General features: G+C 51.2%; 1 protein-coding gene across 1 annotated transcript in view; it reads left to right on the forward strand.

The window, feature by feature from the left end:
* ATP2B2 (ATPase plasma membrane Ca2+ transporting 2) overlaps positions 1-13,951 on the forward strand; it is a 174,643-nt gene extending 160,692 nt beyond the window's left edge. Inside the window, exons 19-22 of the mRNA XM_007945812.2 lie at positions 1,328-1,539; positions 1,660-1,767; positions 3,815-3,997; positions 13,640-13,951. Of these exons, the coding sequence (XP_007944003.1) occupies positions 1,328-1,539; positions 1,660-1,767; positions 3,815-3,997; positions 13,640-13,951 (815 nt within the window). The remainder of the gene's footprint in view (positions 1-1,327; positions 1,540-1,659; positions 1,768-3,814; positions 3,998-13,639) is intronic.
* The last annotated feature ends 666 nt before the right edge of the window (positions 13,952-14,617 follow it).

Raw genomic sequence — 14,617 nt, forward strand, 5'->3', positions numbered from 1 at the left:
CTCTGACCCATTCCAGCACCTTATCACCAAGACTTCCTTGGAGAAGTACCGCTTGATTACATAATGTCAGCTATTGCCACAATGTACTCATTTAGGCCACCTTGTGTCAATTTTATAACTGCTCCATGAGGCAGGCATCTTTGCCGCCACCCCACATTAGAAATGAGGGTAATGAAGCACAGAGAAGTGAGGGGTGCTACCCAAACGCTCCCAGCCCATCTTAAAAGAAGGCCGGTTGCATGGTGCTACCTCACTCAGACAGAGGTTCAGAGATGATCTAGGCAAAGCCTTTCGCTGGTCCCAGATGAAGAAACAGAAGCCCAGAGAGGGAAAGGGGCCAGCCCAGTCACATAGCAGGTCAGGGCCAGCACAAAGTCCCCAGCTGAGTTCTCAGGTCTCCCTCCCAGGACAGGCTCCTTCCACCTGCACCTCCTTGAGCTGGGCTTTCAACACCACAAGCATATGTCCTCAGAGCCCAGAGCTCTTCTGTCAGAGCAGCTGATGGTGGGGCATGGGTCACATTCCTTTTTCATTAATTCTGGAGGTGCTATGTTGGCAGGGCCATTGTAAAGATTACCATGAAAAGCCTGAGAGGAAGCCATGTGAATGTAAAACTAGATGCACAGTGCAGAGGCTGCTGCAAAGTAAGTGGAGGAGAGGGCATGTTAGGTGTTGAAGTCCCCATTTCAGCCTACTCTTGGTAGTCTTAGATTCAGCTAGACGTTTCATGCCCAGAAAACCTCACAAGTCCTCCCAAAACCAGGTCACTACTTTGCACAAGGGGTCACAGGACATGTCACGCAGGAGTCCACACAGCAATCCAGAGGCCACTTGGCCCCCAACCCACTCCCACCTCCGGGGGCAGCTCAAGGGTGGAGGATCAGGCCACATGAGGGGCCTGAGCCAGCCTGGCCTAGAAGCCTCAAGCTCCATGTAGGAACCAATAGCTCCTGTAACAGCCCATGAGCTTCCAGAAGTCTCAGCAAAGGACACACTCGGTTCCAAGAACCAGCACTCGCAGAAAAGCCCAAAGCCAGGCTTCCCACCAGATATTCCTAGTTGACTCCCAGTCCTCCTCGACCCGATGAGTTTACCAGTCACTGTTACCTGGTAGCACACCTGGTATTCCACCTTCATCAGATTTCCACAGCACAATTGGGAGAAAGTTACCCTAAAATCTTTCTCTCAGAAACCCCTTCACCAGGCATCCTAACCAACAGCACAGGTCCACCCCACCTCATGTCCAAAGCACACCCAGCATCTTAGTGAGTCACCCGAGGAGGCCCCCAGGCCACTCCCAGCACAGCCCCACCCTCTGACTTGGCAGGCGAGAAGATGTTCCAGATTGACAGTGGGAGGAATGCGCCCCTGCACTCCCCGCCCTCAGAGCACTACACCATCATCTTCAACACCTTCGTCATGATGCAGCTCTTCAACGAGATCAACGCCCGCAAGATCCATGGCGAGCGCAATGTCTTTGATGGCATTTTCCGGAACCCCATCTTCTGCACCATTGTACTGGGCACCTTTGCCATCCAGGTAGCCAGGCCTCCTGTCCTCACCTGGGCTGGGGTGGACAGTGCCCTGAGAATCCAGACCCCTGCATGGGCCCCTGACTACCTGTCTCTCTGTCCCTCTCTGCTCCCCTTTGACCTCCAGATAGTGATCGTGCAGTTTGGGGGGAAGCCATTTAGCTGCTCGCCACTGCAGCTGGACCAGTGGATGTGGTGCATCTTCATCGGGCTAGGAGAGCTCGTCTGGGGCCAAGTAAGTTGTAGGTGGGTTGCAGGAGGTGCATCTTAGCAGGAGAAGGGAGAGCACTCTGGTCAGGGAACCCAAGAACCCCAGGAATGGGTCCCAGCTCTTCCTTAAGCAAGGCCCTTCTCATCTTTGGGTATCTGAGCATGAAGTTTGGACCAGGTCCCAGAATGGGTCATTTGAGTGCCACCATTATGATTTTTGCCTTATATCTATGTACCACTGGTGCTGTTCTTTACTATTTTCTTTTAATCACATCAGTTTTTTTAACTTAAATTTATTTTAAAAGGCAACTTAATATTATTGACACAATTGGAAAGTTGTATCACTTATAAATAGAAGCTAACAAAAAGAAAAATACAATAAGAACGTTGTTGTTCAATTTTAGCTGGATGCTATCGCCTCCCAAGGCTCCAAGCCTGAAGCCTGCTTTTTGTTACAATTTGGGATTAGTCAGTGGTGTGAAAGACTAGCTCACACTGAGCCAACATTCTCCTCTTCGCCCTGTCAGACGGCTCAAAGGAGATGCAGAGGGACTGATTTTTTGCTGCTTTTCAGTACTACTTAAGGATGTCTCTGTAATCATCTAGAAGTCCTAGGGTGGCACAAATAGTTAGGTGCTCAGCTACTAACCAGAAGATTGACAGTTGAATGTACGCAGAGGTGGCCTGGAAGAAAGGCCTGTGATCTACTTCCAAAATACCACAAGCATTGAAAATCCTATGACGCAGTTCTACTCTGCACACACAGGGTCACCATAAGTCACAAGCAATTCACTAGCAACAGGTTTGGGGTTTTTTGGTAGCCATTTAATACCCCCCCCCCCAAGTTTTGAGGAGTACTGGACTAAGTGTTCTCTAGCAGACCTTCCAGCTTTGATCCCAAAACATTCATCACTTTTGCACAAGTTCCAAACACCCCCACCCCAAATCCCACCTCTGACAGTTTGCAGTGACAGGCGCCAGCCCCAAGAAGTGGTGCTCATGGGATGTGCCCAGAGCCTGACCCTGGGCCAAAGAGGCTTCTTTCCCAAGATATTCCACCAGCCAGGCACTGGGGATCCCAGCATGCCTGAGACAATGATCAGGCCTTCAGCCTGTTCCCAGGCGAGAATGAAAAGCTATAGTGGCAAAAATAACCAGAAAGAAATGTTCATTTCTTTCAAAATGACCTTCTCTAAACTTTGGAGCTTCTCTGGAGAACAGATAAACTGGATTGGACATACAACCCCCATGTTCGGGCACCCTGGGGGCCAGCCCATCTTAACCTCACTGGGACCCAGAGGGGAAGCAAACAGCCTGTACCTTCATGGGGCACTCATTGTCTAGGGTAGCTGGGCTCAGAATGACCAAGGACAATGCAGACCTTTGTCATAGAAACCCCAATTCAGGAGACCCTTCCTGTCCTTAAAGGAGATGGAGACTCTGACATCTGCCACCTCAGTTTCCCTACAGGAAGGCCTCATCTCTGTGGGCAAGCCCTCTGGGGGGACAGTAAGAATGAAGGCATATTTCCCCAGAGCAAACACAGGGTTGCCCCCAAGGACCAGTGGCCTCAGGAGAGAAGCCCTGTGATGCCCAGGAATGAACCCAGGAGACCTGAGGGCCTCCATTCAGACACCTGGTCTCACTCCATCCTCACAGCTCTGTGAATCACCCCAAGCTCAGAGGTTAGATGACTTGCCCAAGGTCACATGACTAGTAAGGTCTAGGGTGTTCAATGGCACATCTGTCTAACTCCTAACGTGCAAGATTTCCCACTATGTCCCCCTGACCCTGAAGGAGTGAGTGAATAAGTTTGTGAATGTGTGAGTAAATATGAAAGTTTTTGAATTAGTGAATTAAAAAGCAAATTAATAAGAGATTTTTAAGAAAAGGGTTGAGTTGAGGAATGGGTGTGGTGATTTAAGGAGTGAATTCAATGAGTAGGTAAGTAGTAAGAGAGACCAGACAAAGAAGAAGGAAGGGTGGGGCTGAACTGAAGCGAGACTGCAGGGAGTGGAGAAGGCTGGCTGGAGGGATATCTACCCCAGCCTGACACCCTGGGTCCCTTCCAGGTCATCGCCACCATCCCAACCAGCAGGCTCAAGTTCCTCAAGGAAGCAGGAAGGCTCACACAGAAGGAGGAGATTCCTGAAGAAGAGTTGAACGAGGACGTGGAGGAGATAGACCATGCCGAGAGAGAGCTGCGGCGGGGCCAGATCCTGTGGTTCCGAGGCCTGAACCGGATCCAAACTCAGGTAGGGAGCCTGTCAGGGCCAGGCCACCCCTGTGGGTCAGGGGAGGGGAGGCATCATAAGCAAGCCTCGGTGCTCCACCTTCAGGGCCCAGTGCTGGTGCTGAGGAAGGGTGGCTGCCAAGCACACAAAGCACCAGGCCACAGAGAGCCTGATTTCCTAGGCCAGGCAGCCCTGGGGAGGAATTTGCCACAGGCCACCATCCAGGCTCGGAGAGGCCCTCACCATCTCGACAACCATTTTATTCACCCACACTCCTCACACTTCTCAGACAGTTCTTCTCAGCCTGCTGAGAGGTCAGAATGGGAGCCCCATCAAGGGCTGAGGGGGGATTCCTCTTAGAAAGTGGGGGGGCAAGGACTCTGACAGCAGAGACAGGGGCTCTGGTGGGAGCTGCTGGGGAGATGTGAATCAGGACAGTGCAAGGCTGCAGGCAGAGGGCCAACATGACTTGAGGCCAAAACATAGCCTCAGGCCAGAGTCTGCCCCAGATTCTCCCAGGGCCCAGAGGCAGCCTGGTCAGGCACTGGTGCTTTCACACAGGCAGAGGAAACATGCTTTGGGACACACATACAGGCCACACACTACGGGACACGTACACATATGCAAGCAACACACTTTGAGATATGCACACACGTGCAGGCAACATACTCTGGGACACACACACACAGGCCACATGCTCTCACACGTGCCTCTCCTGCCCAGTTTACAGCATGCTTCCACAGCTGTGAAATAAGAGACAGAAGGCACTAGGAAACTCAGAGAGGGCTGGTCTTTTATCTGAGACCACCTGGGAGAGCTCAATCTGGGAATTTCATACCTAGCTCTACCCCTATCACACTCTGGAACACCCAATTGGGGTGGGATGAGGCAGGGAAAATAACAGAGCAGGTCCCATTTGAGGGCTCCCACTGCAGCCTGGTTTTATGTCTCCTCCCAGGGGAAAGCCTCTGGCCCTTGTCTTTGGAGCAGTGGGTAAGCAGTGGGTAAGCCAAGCAGTACCATGTCTTCTGCCTATTGGGCCCTAGCTCCTTTACATTCCTGGTCTTTATGGCCACCCTAGCCCCTCTGGTAGAGGGGGGCTTCCTCACAGCCCTGCACAGGGTCTGTCTACCAGAAGGCAAGGCCTGGGCCTCCCTCTTCCCCCCACCCAGAGGGAGGGGCAGAGGGCACCTGGGCTGCCCTAGCTGCTGGCTCTGTGACAGGAACTGGCCAGAGTGCCAGCCTGGGCTCTGCCCGCCTGGCCTATCTCCAGGCTTGAATGTCCACACAGCAGAACAGTGTTACCACCTGTGCTGCTTCACACTGCACAGTGCAAGTCCCAAACATATCTCATTTATCTTCATAGCACCCCCCAAGAGGTAGGTATGACTCCCTCAGGCTTAGAAGTACCTGAGTTGAGGAGATGAGTCTTTCTGCCAAGCTGGCTCAGCTGGCAGGACAGGGGGCAGGGTTTAGACACAGAGCTGCCCCAACCTGGGCTGGCTCTCCCCTTCCCTGACCAGACCCCAGCAGCATGCCTCCCCAGTGACTTCTCTGTGGGTTTGCCAGGGCAGCTCTCAGAGCACACTGGCTATGCTGCCTCCACTCCAGCAGCCATGCCATCAGGGTCTCCAGATTTCAGGAGGACTGGACTATTTTCCTGAGCAGACATGGTTCCTATCTAACCTGGGTCTTTCTGAGAACTAACATGTGCCAGACACTTTGCCCCTTACAGATGACCCTACTCCTTTTGAAGGATCAGAACCTGAACTCAGAGAGGTGACTTGTCCAAGGTTACTAACCTAGTAGGTGATCTGGGCCAAGGTCTGTCCACCCCAGAGCCCCCCCTGTTCCACACTGCTCTGCTCCACACTGCTCTGCTCCACTCCACCCCAAGGGAGGCTGAGCACCACTCTCTGGCCTCCAGACACCATGTTTAATCACCCCCACCCCCAGGGCCAGCCCACTGGTCCCTGACCACTAGTGCAGAGAAAAGTCCAGACCCCCGCACCCTCCCTGGGACCCTAGGGCCTACAGAGGGGCCTGGAGCTGAGCAGATATCTTTCAGAGCCTTGGAATGTGTCTGGTACTTTTTGTTTTAATTTAAGTGACGTTGTTGTCGCCGTGGCTGCGGCTGTTCTCGTGATGTTGTGCCTGTCAGTTGTGTAGCTGTTGTGTTCGTTCTTTTCGCAACTTGTTTCGTTCTCTCCTCCATTGCAGATTGAAGTAGTCAATACTTTCAAGAGCGGGGCCTCCTTTCAGGGGGCCCTCCGGAGACAGTCCTCCGTCACCAGCCAGAGCCAGGACGTAGCCAATCTCTCTAGCCCTAGTCGCGTGTCGTTGTCCAATGCTCTTTCCTCTCCGACCAGCCTTCCTCCTGCTGCAGCTGGGCGTGAGTGTGACTCCTTCCTGCCGCCGGTGCCATAGATGCCAGCTTCTGGGCGGGCAGACGGGCAGGGGCAGGGGCACCAAAGGACATGGGGGGCAGCCGGTCATTGGTAGGCTCAGGGGCTGAGGGATCACAGCCAATAAGGAGGATCACAGTTGGTCAGGAGATCATAGTCCATCAGGAAGCAGGGTCAGTCTGGGGTCAAGGCCAATGCAGGGGTCCAAGTCAGGGGTTACAACCAGTCAGTCTTGGGGTCAGAAGGGTCACAATGGGTCAAACATCTGAGTCAGTAAAAAGATCACCTTCAGTCAAGGAGGTTGTAGTGACCAAATGGTCCCACTCCATCTCAGGGTTGTGCAGTCAATGGGGCATCAGGTGGGCACAGTCCCAGTTGGCCTAGGTTCATACATGGTCAGGGGACATATAGCCAGTGAAGGTTGGAATTGGCCAATAGGTCAAAGTTTTGCAGTCAAAGTCAGGCAAAGGTTACAGTGGGTCAAAGGGGCAACAGTCCCTCAGAGGATCATGGTCAGTCACATTAGAAGTCCAACCAAGAGAGGGGTCATGTCACTCAGGGATTACCATGGCCATGGAGCACCTGTCAGCAATGAGACTCATAAGCAAAGGGGGACAGTTGAGCAAAGAGACCACTGCAAGTCAGAGTTCACAGTCAGTCAGAGATCACACAGTCTGCAGGACCCACCCCAGCAGTTCAGCACCCTCTGCTCTTTCCCACTGTTCCTCCCCTTGCACGTCTGACAGCATCAGCTGCTTTATGAATACCTTCCCTGCCCCGGGGACTGGAGCATGCTAAAGCTCTGACCCTCCTCCTACAAAGGATAAGTCTTCTGACAAATTCAGTTGGGCTTCAGGTAGACAATAGTGGGCCATGTCCCACATCTTGGCTGGGTGCTGGAGCACTGAGGGATCTGGTCTTACCCTCAGCCTTCCTGCCCTTCCTTATTTGAAGGATAGCTTGGCACTGACACCCTCTTCATCTCTCTCCTACTGAGCTCATCTCCATACACCACCATTCTGTCCTGGGTCTCTCATCTCTGGCTTTCTCTAGATCTTTCCTGAACCTCTCCATGGCTTCAGGCCCCAGAAGGAAGAAGTTTCCATTTACCACTTGCCTCCCTCACCTTGTTTCCAATTAAACCAGTTGCCACTGGGTCAATTCTAACTCATGGCAACCCCATGTGTGTCAGAGTAGAACTGTGTTCCATAGGGTTTTCAGTGGGTGATTTTTTGAAAGTAGATTGCCAGGTCTTTCTTCTGAGATGCTTCCAGGTGGACTCAAACCTCAAAACTTTTGGTTAGCAGCCAAGCACATTAAACATTTGTACTACTAGGGACTCCTAATTCCAATTAGGCTCTACCAAACTGCAAGGGAGCCTCCTAGTTATGGTCTTCTCAGATTTGCACAATGTTCTTGCAGATAGCCAGCCTTCAGGGCTTCTATGATGAGAAATAGGCTCTAGTTCTCATATCTTGATACGTTGTTATGTGCAGAACACACACAACACACACACCCTGCACCCAGCAGGAAAACACTCATGTTCAGGTGATAATGCTCCCATCTTAGCCCCTCTAGCAGGAGGCACAAGCTACTAAAAGCCCATTGGTAGTATATGCTCATGTCCCAGATCTCTCTGTGGATGTAGTCCTGCCAGGTATTCAAGGAATGCTGAGAAGGAAAGGGAGCCCCTCAGTGTTCTTCATCAGCGCAACCAAGCACAATGATGGGGAGGCTGGACTAGCCAAGGGGAAATGGAGGCGCATTTGAGTAGATGGAGTCTGAGTCATGTTTCTATGAAGTACTGTCATGGCGAGATTACTGTCAGACTCCCCTTTCAGACTAGAGACCCCTGACTTTGAGGGCAGCCCTCACGCAGTTGACCCTGAACCAGCTCAGCCCTGGCCTGGCTCAGCCCTGCCACTTGTCTTCAAGTGCGATGACCACAGTGTCTGGGCATGAGATCACCTAGGGGATAGCACATTTCTGTGGGTGTCTGCCACACTGCCCAGGAGTCCTACATCCCTCTGGCAGGGTCTGACCATGAGGAGTCTGGCTGCTGGGTAGAGCTCAGTTCTTAGCCTAGCCCAGTCCAGCCACCTCCTTGAAGGGCAGAGCTTTGCACTTGCCATGACAAACCTCAGCTGATGTTCCTGGGCACCCACACAGCCTTTGAAAGGTTTTCCTTGGTTCAGCCCTTCCATCTTAGCTTTTGCAATCTAGAACAAAGAGTGTGGTCATCTTCAACCTTGGCAATTTCATTCTCACCTTTTTGAGGGGTCATTTATGAAAGCATTCAATCAGACTAGTGCTGGGACAGTCACTTCTCAACACTTCTCCCTCCAGAGAAATGATCCTTTATGCCTGCCCTTCAATTACTGTCTCCAGGCCACTGCCCTCCAGGTCAGATGAATCCCTTTTATCCCATAGTTACCTCAACTTTGGAGCAGACTTTGAAATGGAACCTAGGCAAAGGCTTTATGAAAGTTGTATTAGTCATCCTTGTCCATAACCCTTTATTCTCTCAGATGACCCCTCATTAAGCCACCATCTTGCCTTTCCTCCTACATATTATGCCCCCCTAAGGATTCTCCATTCCTCCATTACAGAAGCCAGCCTGTACTTCTGGGTCCCTTCGAGGACCCCTCCTTGGGAATATGGTCATCTCAGAGAAAGCCTAACCATCCTCTCACCAAAAGGCACTGGTTCCCAAAGAGGATCACAACCCCTGTGGTGTGAACATATATATTTTGATCAACATGTTCATGTTGATCAAAATGCAAACTCTAAATAAATATTCTTCCAGTTCCTCCTTTGCTTGAATAGTTCCTCTGACAATGTCACCTCCTCTAGTCCCCAAGTAGTCTGAGGGCCCTCTAGCTAAGATAAATAAGATAGGATCCCTTCAGAAGCCAAAAAGCACAGGAAAGGTGGGAAGCAAGTGACCTGTCGAGAGAAGGGGCCCCAGGAGAGGTGAGATGGAGAGGTGGGTTGCCTGCCGGCCTCCTCTGAGCAGGATCTCATTCCTGAGGACGCTCCAACAGAGGAGGGAGGCCATGTGCATGTCAGAGTCAGACTGAAAATCCATAGTGTTTGTCCACCCTGGAACATAGTCAACCACTGCCCCACTCCATTAGCACCGCGACATCCAGAGTTGACCACAAAGTGTGTGCTTAAAGCTGACTCTGCCTCATGTTAGGTGGGGTGAGGAAATGCCCCAACTACTTCATTCAGCCCTTGCCCAGCCCCACCATGAGAAGGAGAAGGTCCTGAGCAGACAGACACCATGTCATAAGCAGGACAGTCCCCTCAGGCTGGCTCGCAGAATGTTTGAGAGGGAACTCTAGTCCACTCTCTGCTTTTCTCTTCTGACTTACTCAAAAACAAGTTTGTGTTTTCCCCTAGAAACTAAACGGCACTCTCCTAATGCCTGATGCTTGAGTCTCATTCAAAATTTTCCAAAGCAGTCACCCACATCCCTTCATTCATATATGTCTCACAACCAAAATATGAAGAGAGCAGGATCTATAGATATATCTATTTAATATAGAAAGACATGGAGGCTCAGAGAAGGAAGATTACTTAGCCAAAATCACCCAGCAAATGACCTGCTAGAGGTCTAATTCCTAAGTTCCCACCATTCACACTCCTTCCCAGACGAGCCCACAGACCCTGTGCCCACAGAGGTTGGATTTCCATTCAGGAACCAGTGTCCATGCCCACATCTCATACTCAAAAATGAGTCCTCCCTGGTGTAGAAAGCCAGGGAAGGTGTTCTCTACCTGGCAGGGACTGGGGAGAAGGAGACCTTCCCTCAAAGGACCAAGAAAGATACTGATATTCAGGTTTTTGATGCTAGGCCATGCCACACAGCCTCTTTCTCATTCCCTTCCCATCTCAAACAAGCTTTGTATTTGGTGCAGTGGTTAAAGCATTCAGCTGCTAACCAAAAGGTCAGTGGTTTGAACCCACTCAGCTGCTCAATGGGAGAAACATAAGGGAGTCTACCTCCATAAAGATTTACAGCCTTGGAAACTCGGTGGGGCTTGTTCTACTCTGTCCTACAGGGTCACTATGTATTGGAATCAACTCGATAGTGGTGGGTTTGGTTTCTGTTTTCGGTAGCACACCAAGTGCTCATCAGTGAAAGTCCTCCATTGAACCAACTAACCCAAGAGCATCCTAGCTAGGGTCTGGCCACTTTTCTGGAATGCTGTAACTTGCTGACTAGGGCATCTCCTGCCACCACTTCCCTTCAGATCCCTGGTTTGGAACACAGTGAGGGCAGGAGATTGGCATCTCTTAGGGGAAGAAATGAAGAAGGAAAGAAAGCTGGACCTCTCTTTAGCATTTTACTAACTAATTTAGTGCAGTCTTGGGTTGGTGAGAAAACGGCTTATTTCTGGGGCGGGGAGGGATCCTAGAACTCTCCGCTGTCTGAATATTCCATGTGTTTGTTTCCCTAGAGGGCTAGAGAACCCTGGACACAGAGTTCAGCAAGAGAGAGTGAAATTAAAAGAGGTTGTGAGTCTTTAACCTTGAGCCTGAAATGAATGTGAATCAATCCCAGACTCTTGGCTTCCTTGAAGCCGGGTAAACATTCGAGTATGTTGAACCCATCCAGACTGGGGCCGCCGTTTCCTTAGAACCCTCCAACAATGGGCATGGGTCCCCTGCTCCCTGTGTGCCGATGAAACCAAAACATCTGAAAACCCACAAACTGGGTATCTTCGTCTCTCTCCCCTCACCCCTAACCATATGTGACTTATGCCCCCAAATCCCAGCTTTAGGGTAGGCAGGGAGGGGAGATGGAAGAACTTTTTTCGTCCCATACTTTTTTCCATTTCAGCCGCGGAGAGAACCGAAGTGGAGACTTGAGATGGCCATGGCGAGGTGTCCCGAAAAGTCTTGTCCCCATAGTCTTGTCCAGAGCAGTCCATTCTTTCTGTTGTCTCCATGCCACGGGAAGGGCGGAAGGGCTGCATCTCATTGTGTGTTGTCCCCTTTGCATTGTCAGTCACATGACAGGGTCCTGCCACTATTCCCTCCCACCACCACCAGGTGTTCCAGCTGGCATCTCCTTGAAACTCAGCCCCAGAACACCTGAACACTAGGCTGGGCATCTAGAGCGATAATTCTTATTCCCATTTTACAGATAAGAAAAATGAGGTGTGCGACACTTTTTTTTTTTTTTTCTTTCATTAACATCCCACTTATCAGGAGATCAGAATATTGATCATCTCTACAGACTGGCAAATGGGGAAGCCAGGGGGAAGGGAACCTCAGAACAGCAGAAGGGCCTTCACCAAGCCCACACTGATATGTGGTGGCCAGCAGGCTTGTGCTTGGCACCTGTTGACTCTCAAAGCACAAGTCCACCAAACGGGGCTCCCTGGCTTCCTCAGCCCACAACCCACAAGTAAAGAAAAGGAAAGAGATGCTTTTTTAGAAGACAAGAAGTCAGCACTAGTAAGTGATGGCTGACAGCAAAGGAGAAAAAACTAAAAGACAATTGCAAAACTGTGGGTCCTACAAAAGACCATGAGGGAGTATTAGCAAACTTGAAGTTCAAGTCAGCTCTGTGTGCTCTAAAGTTGAAGGCAGAGGAGCCTATGATGGGCTTTAAAAAAACTCTGAATCCATAAAGCCCTGAGCTCTGACATTTAAAGTCATCAGCCACAGTCATCTAGAAAATTCACTTCCCTGGGCCAAGACTTTCCCCACCAGTGCCCCACAGATGAGCACTCCTAGGTTGAGCTGAGAACAACACAAATCCTGTAACTGCCAGGGCCTCCCCACATTGTCTCATCAGTCTCTCCCCATTTCAGGCCCCTGGGGTTTGGGAGCCACTGCTTTGCAGGGAAGGTGGCCATGCAGCCTGGGGCATAGGGCCAGCAGGTGCTTCCTCATCAGGGCTGGACGTCACCTTGATTCCCCATCGCTGGCTCCACTCTGAGTGGGCTGGAAAGAGAGGAGTCATTGTCTTTGTCCACAGTTCCATCAGCCCCTTGGGATGACAGCCACAGCTCCTCCTCCCAGAAATCCACAAAAGGGACCCCTCTCTGCACCGTGTGAGATAGGGCAGGGGGTGGCCAGAGAGGCAGTGTGGCCTGCCCATGGTCCTGGCACCAAACTCAGCAACCCCCTCACTCTTTAGAAGAGAGAACTGAGGCCCAGGATGCGGGGTTCATGACTGAAACCCAGAAAATGAATGTGCTTGCCACTTTATGGCTCACCTCCACATCTCCAGAACCCCACCTGGGGGGTTGGGTTTGCCCATCTGATTCTGGCCCCATTTTTTCATTTTGTGTTTTCAAAGCACAAACAGGGAAATAAACAAAATACCCCAGGTAATCAGGGACCCCAAGGCAAGCGCCAATAACTGGCCAGGGCTTTGAGTCTATACTCGAGTGTTTACCTCCTCAATGCATGAAGGAAAGAAACGTTGGGTACAAACGACCTCCGTTCACATTGTCCAGGCTTCCAAGTATAGCCGTGTGCCCGTCTGTGTGTGCCGTGTAGTCCTGCCCCACCCGTGGCATGCTCCCCACCCCGAGTGTCCCCAGTCTGCCGGCTCCCTTGTGCTTTCTGGCTGCCTCTGCTCTGCACCTCAGAAAGTCCTGAGTTGGCTTTGATTTGCTTTGCTGCCTTCGGTTTAATGTTTTCATCCTGTTTGGCCCTTGTGTGTCTTCTCTCATCCTAGCTCATCCGACTGTCTCTCTTCTCTGTTCTTTTCTGTGTGTGGCGCACAGTCTGTTCCATGTTGTATGGTTTCTTAACTGTGTGTGGTTTTTTTCTACAACTAATTTATTTTAATAACCTCCTCCTTTCTACTTGATTCCCACTTGGCCCTTCCCCCCTTCTGCATGGTTGAACTTCTGCTCTAGAATTAATTAACAAGGCTCAGTCTCTCACTAGGTATGGGTGCCCACTGGAGTGGACCATGCTTCCTTTAACCACTGTTTCCCAGCATCTCTCTTTGATGGTGCTTGATGGCTCCTACTGTTCTAATACCCTAGTTCTGACCAAACCAAAGCAATTTAAAAAAAAAAAACCTTATGAATGTACATAACCTGACACCCATCTCCCACTCCCTTTCTTCCCCCTGCTGCCAATGCTCATAACATCCAGCGACTGTGGATTCCAGCCGCCTGCTGTTTCCTAACTCTTCTCCCACCCGTCCCCTCTCTGAGCCCCACAACATGTGGCTGCCGGCCCTCTTGGGGCAGTACTTCTGACCCCTGTGCTTGCCTTGCAGATCCGCGTCGTGAAGGCGTTCCGTAGCTCTCTCTATGAAGGTTTAGAAAAGCCTGAGTCTCGAACCTCCATCCATAATTTCATGGCTCATCCTGAATTCCGGATCGAAGATTCCCAGCCCCACATACCCCTCATCGACGACACCGACCTGGAAGAAGATGCTGCGCTCAAGCAGAACTCGAGCCCGCCGTCATCGCTCAATAAGAACAACAGCGCCATCGACAGCGGGATCAACCTGACGACTGACACAAGCAAATCAGCTACCTCTTCAAGTCCAGGGAGCCCCATCCACAGCCTGGAGACGTCGCTTTAGCTGAGGACCCCCGGCGCCCGCCCACCCTCACAGACCCCCACCGCCACCCGCCCTCTGGGCACCCACCCACCCAGGCACCCAAGACACCAAGCAGCAACGAGCAACAACGGAAAACCAAACACTGGAGAGAGAACCCACGTTCCCACCCAACAGCCCCTTTCTCTGGCTGCGATGCTGTTTGAACTCTTCTTTTTCACTCGGAGGCAAGGGGCGGGATCTCTACCGGGGACTACGGGCGGGGCGTGAGCGATTTGTCGAAACCGGCCCTTCCTGGCTCCCGCCCACACGTGGACCAGCCATGCCCCCGCGCGGCCACCAAGTCCCCTGCATGAATGTACTGTACGCCTCCAGTCCTCCCCTTGTTTGGTTTTCGGGGATCGGGGGAGGGGTTTTTTGTTTGTTTTCTTCGGCGGGAAGTGCAAACGGACTGTTTTCTGAGACTATTTATCCAATCCACTGGTCTGTAAGTTTTTGAAATGCTTGCGCAGCATGGTCTCAGTTGTATAGATTAATTTAATAACTTTTTGAAATTCCAGAGCTTAACTCGCCTAGATTTGCACCAATGGAACTGAAGAACTTCACAGACACTCACGAGTTATATCCATTTCTTTGTATCTATATTAACGTATACTTCTCCAAGACTGTATACGTCCATATAGATAGGTA

Source organism: Orycteropus afer, unplaced genomic scaffold (assembly GCF_000298275.1).
Source record: "Orycteropus afer afer isolate SDZICR_OR568_19922 unplaced genomic scaffold, OryAfe1.0 scaffold00144, whole genome shotgun sequence".
NCBI lineage: Eukaryota > Metazoa > Chordata > Mammalia > Tubulidentata > Orycteropodidae > Orycteropus > Orycteropus afer.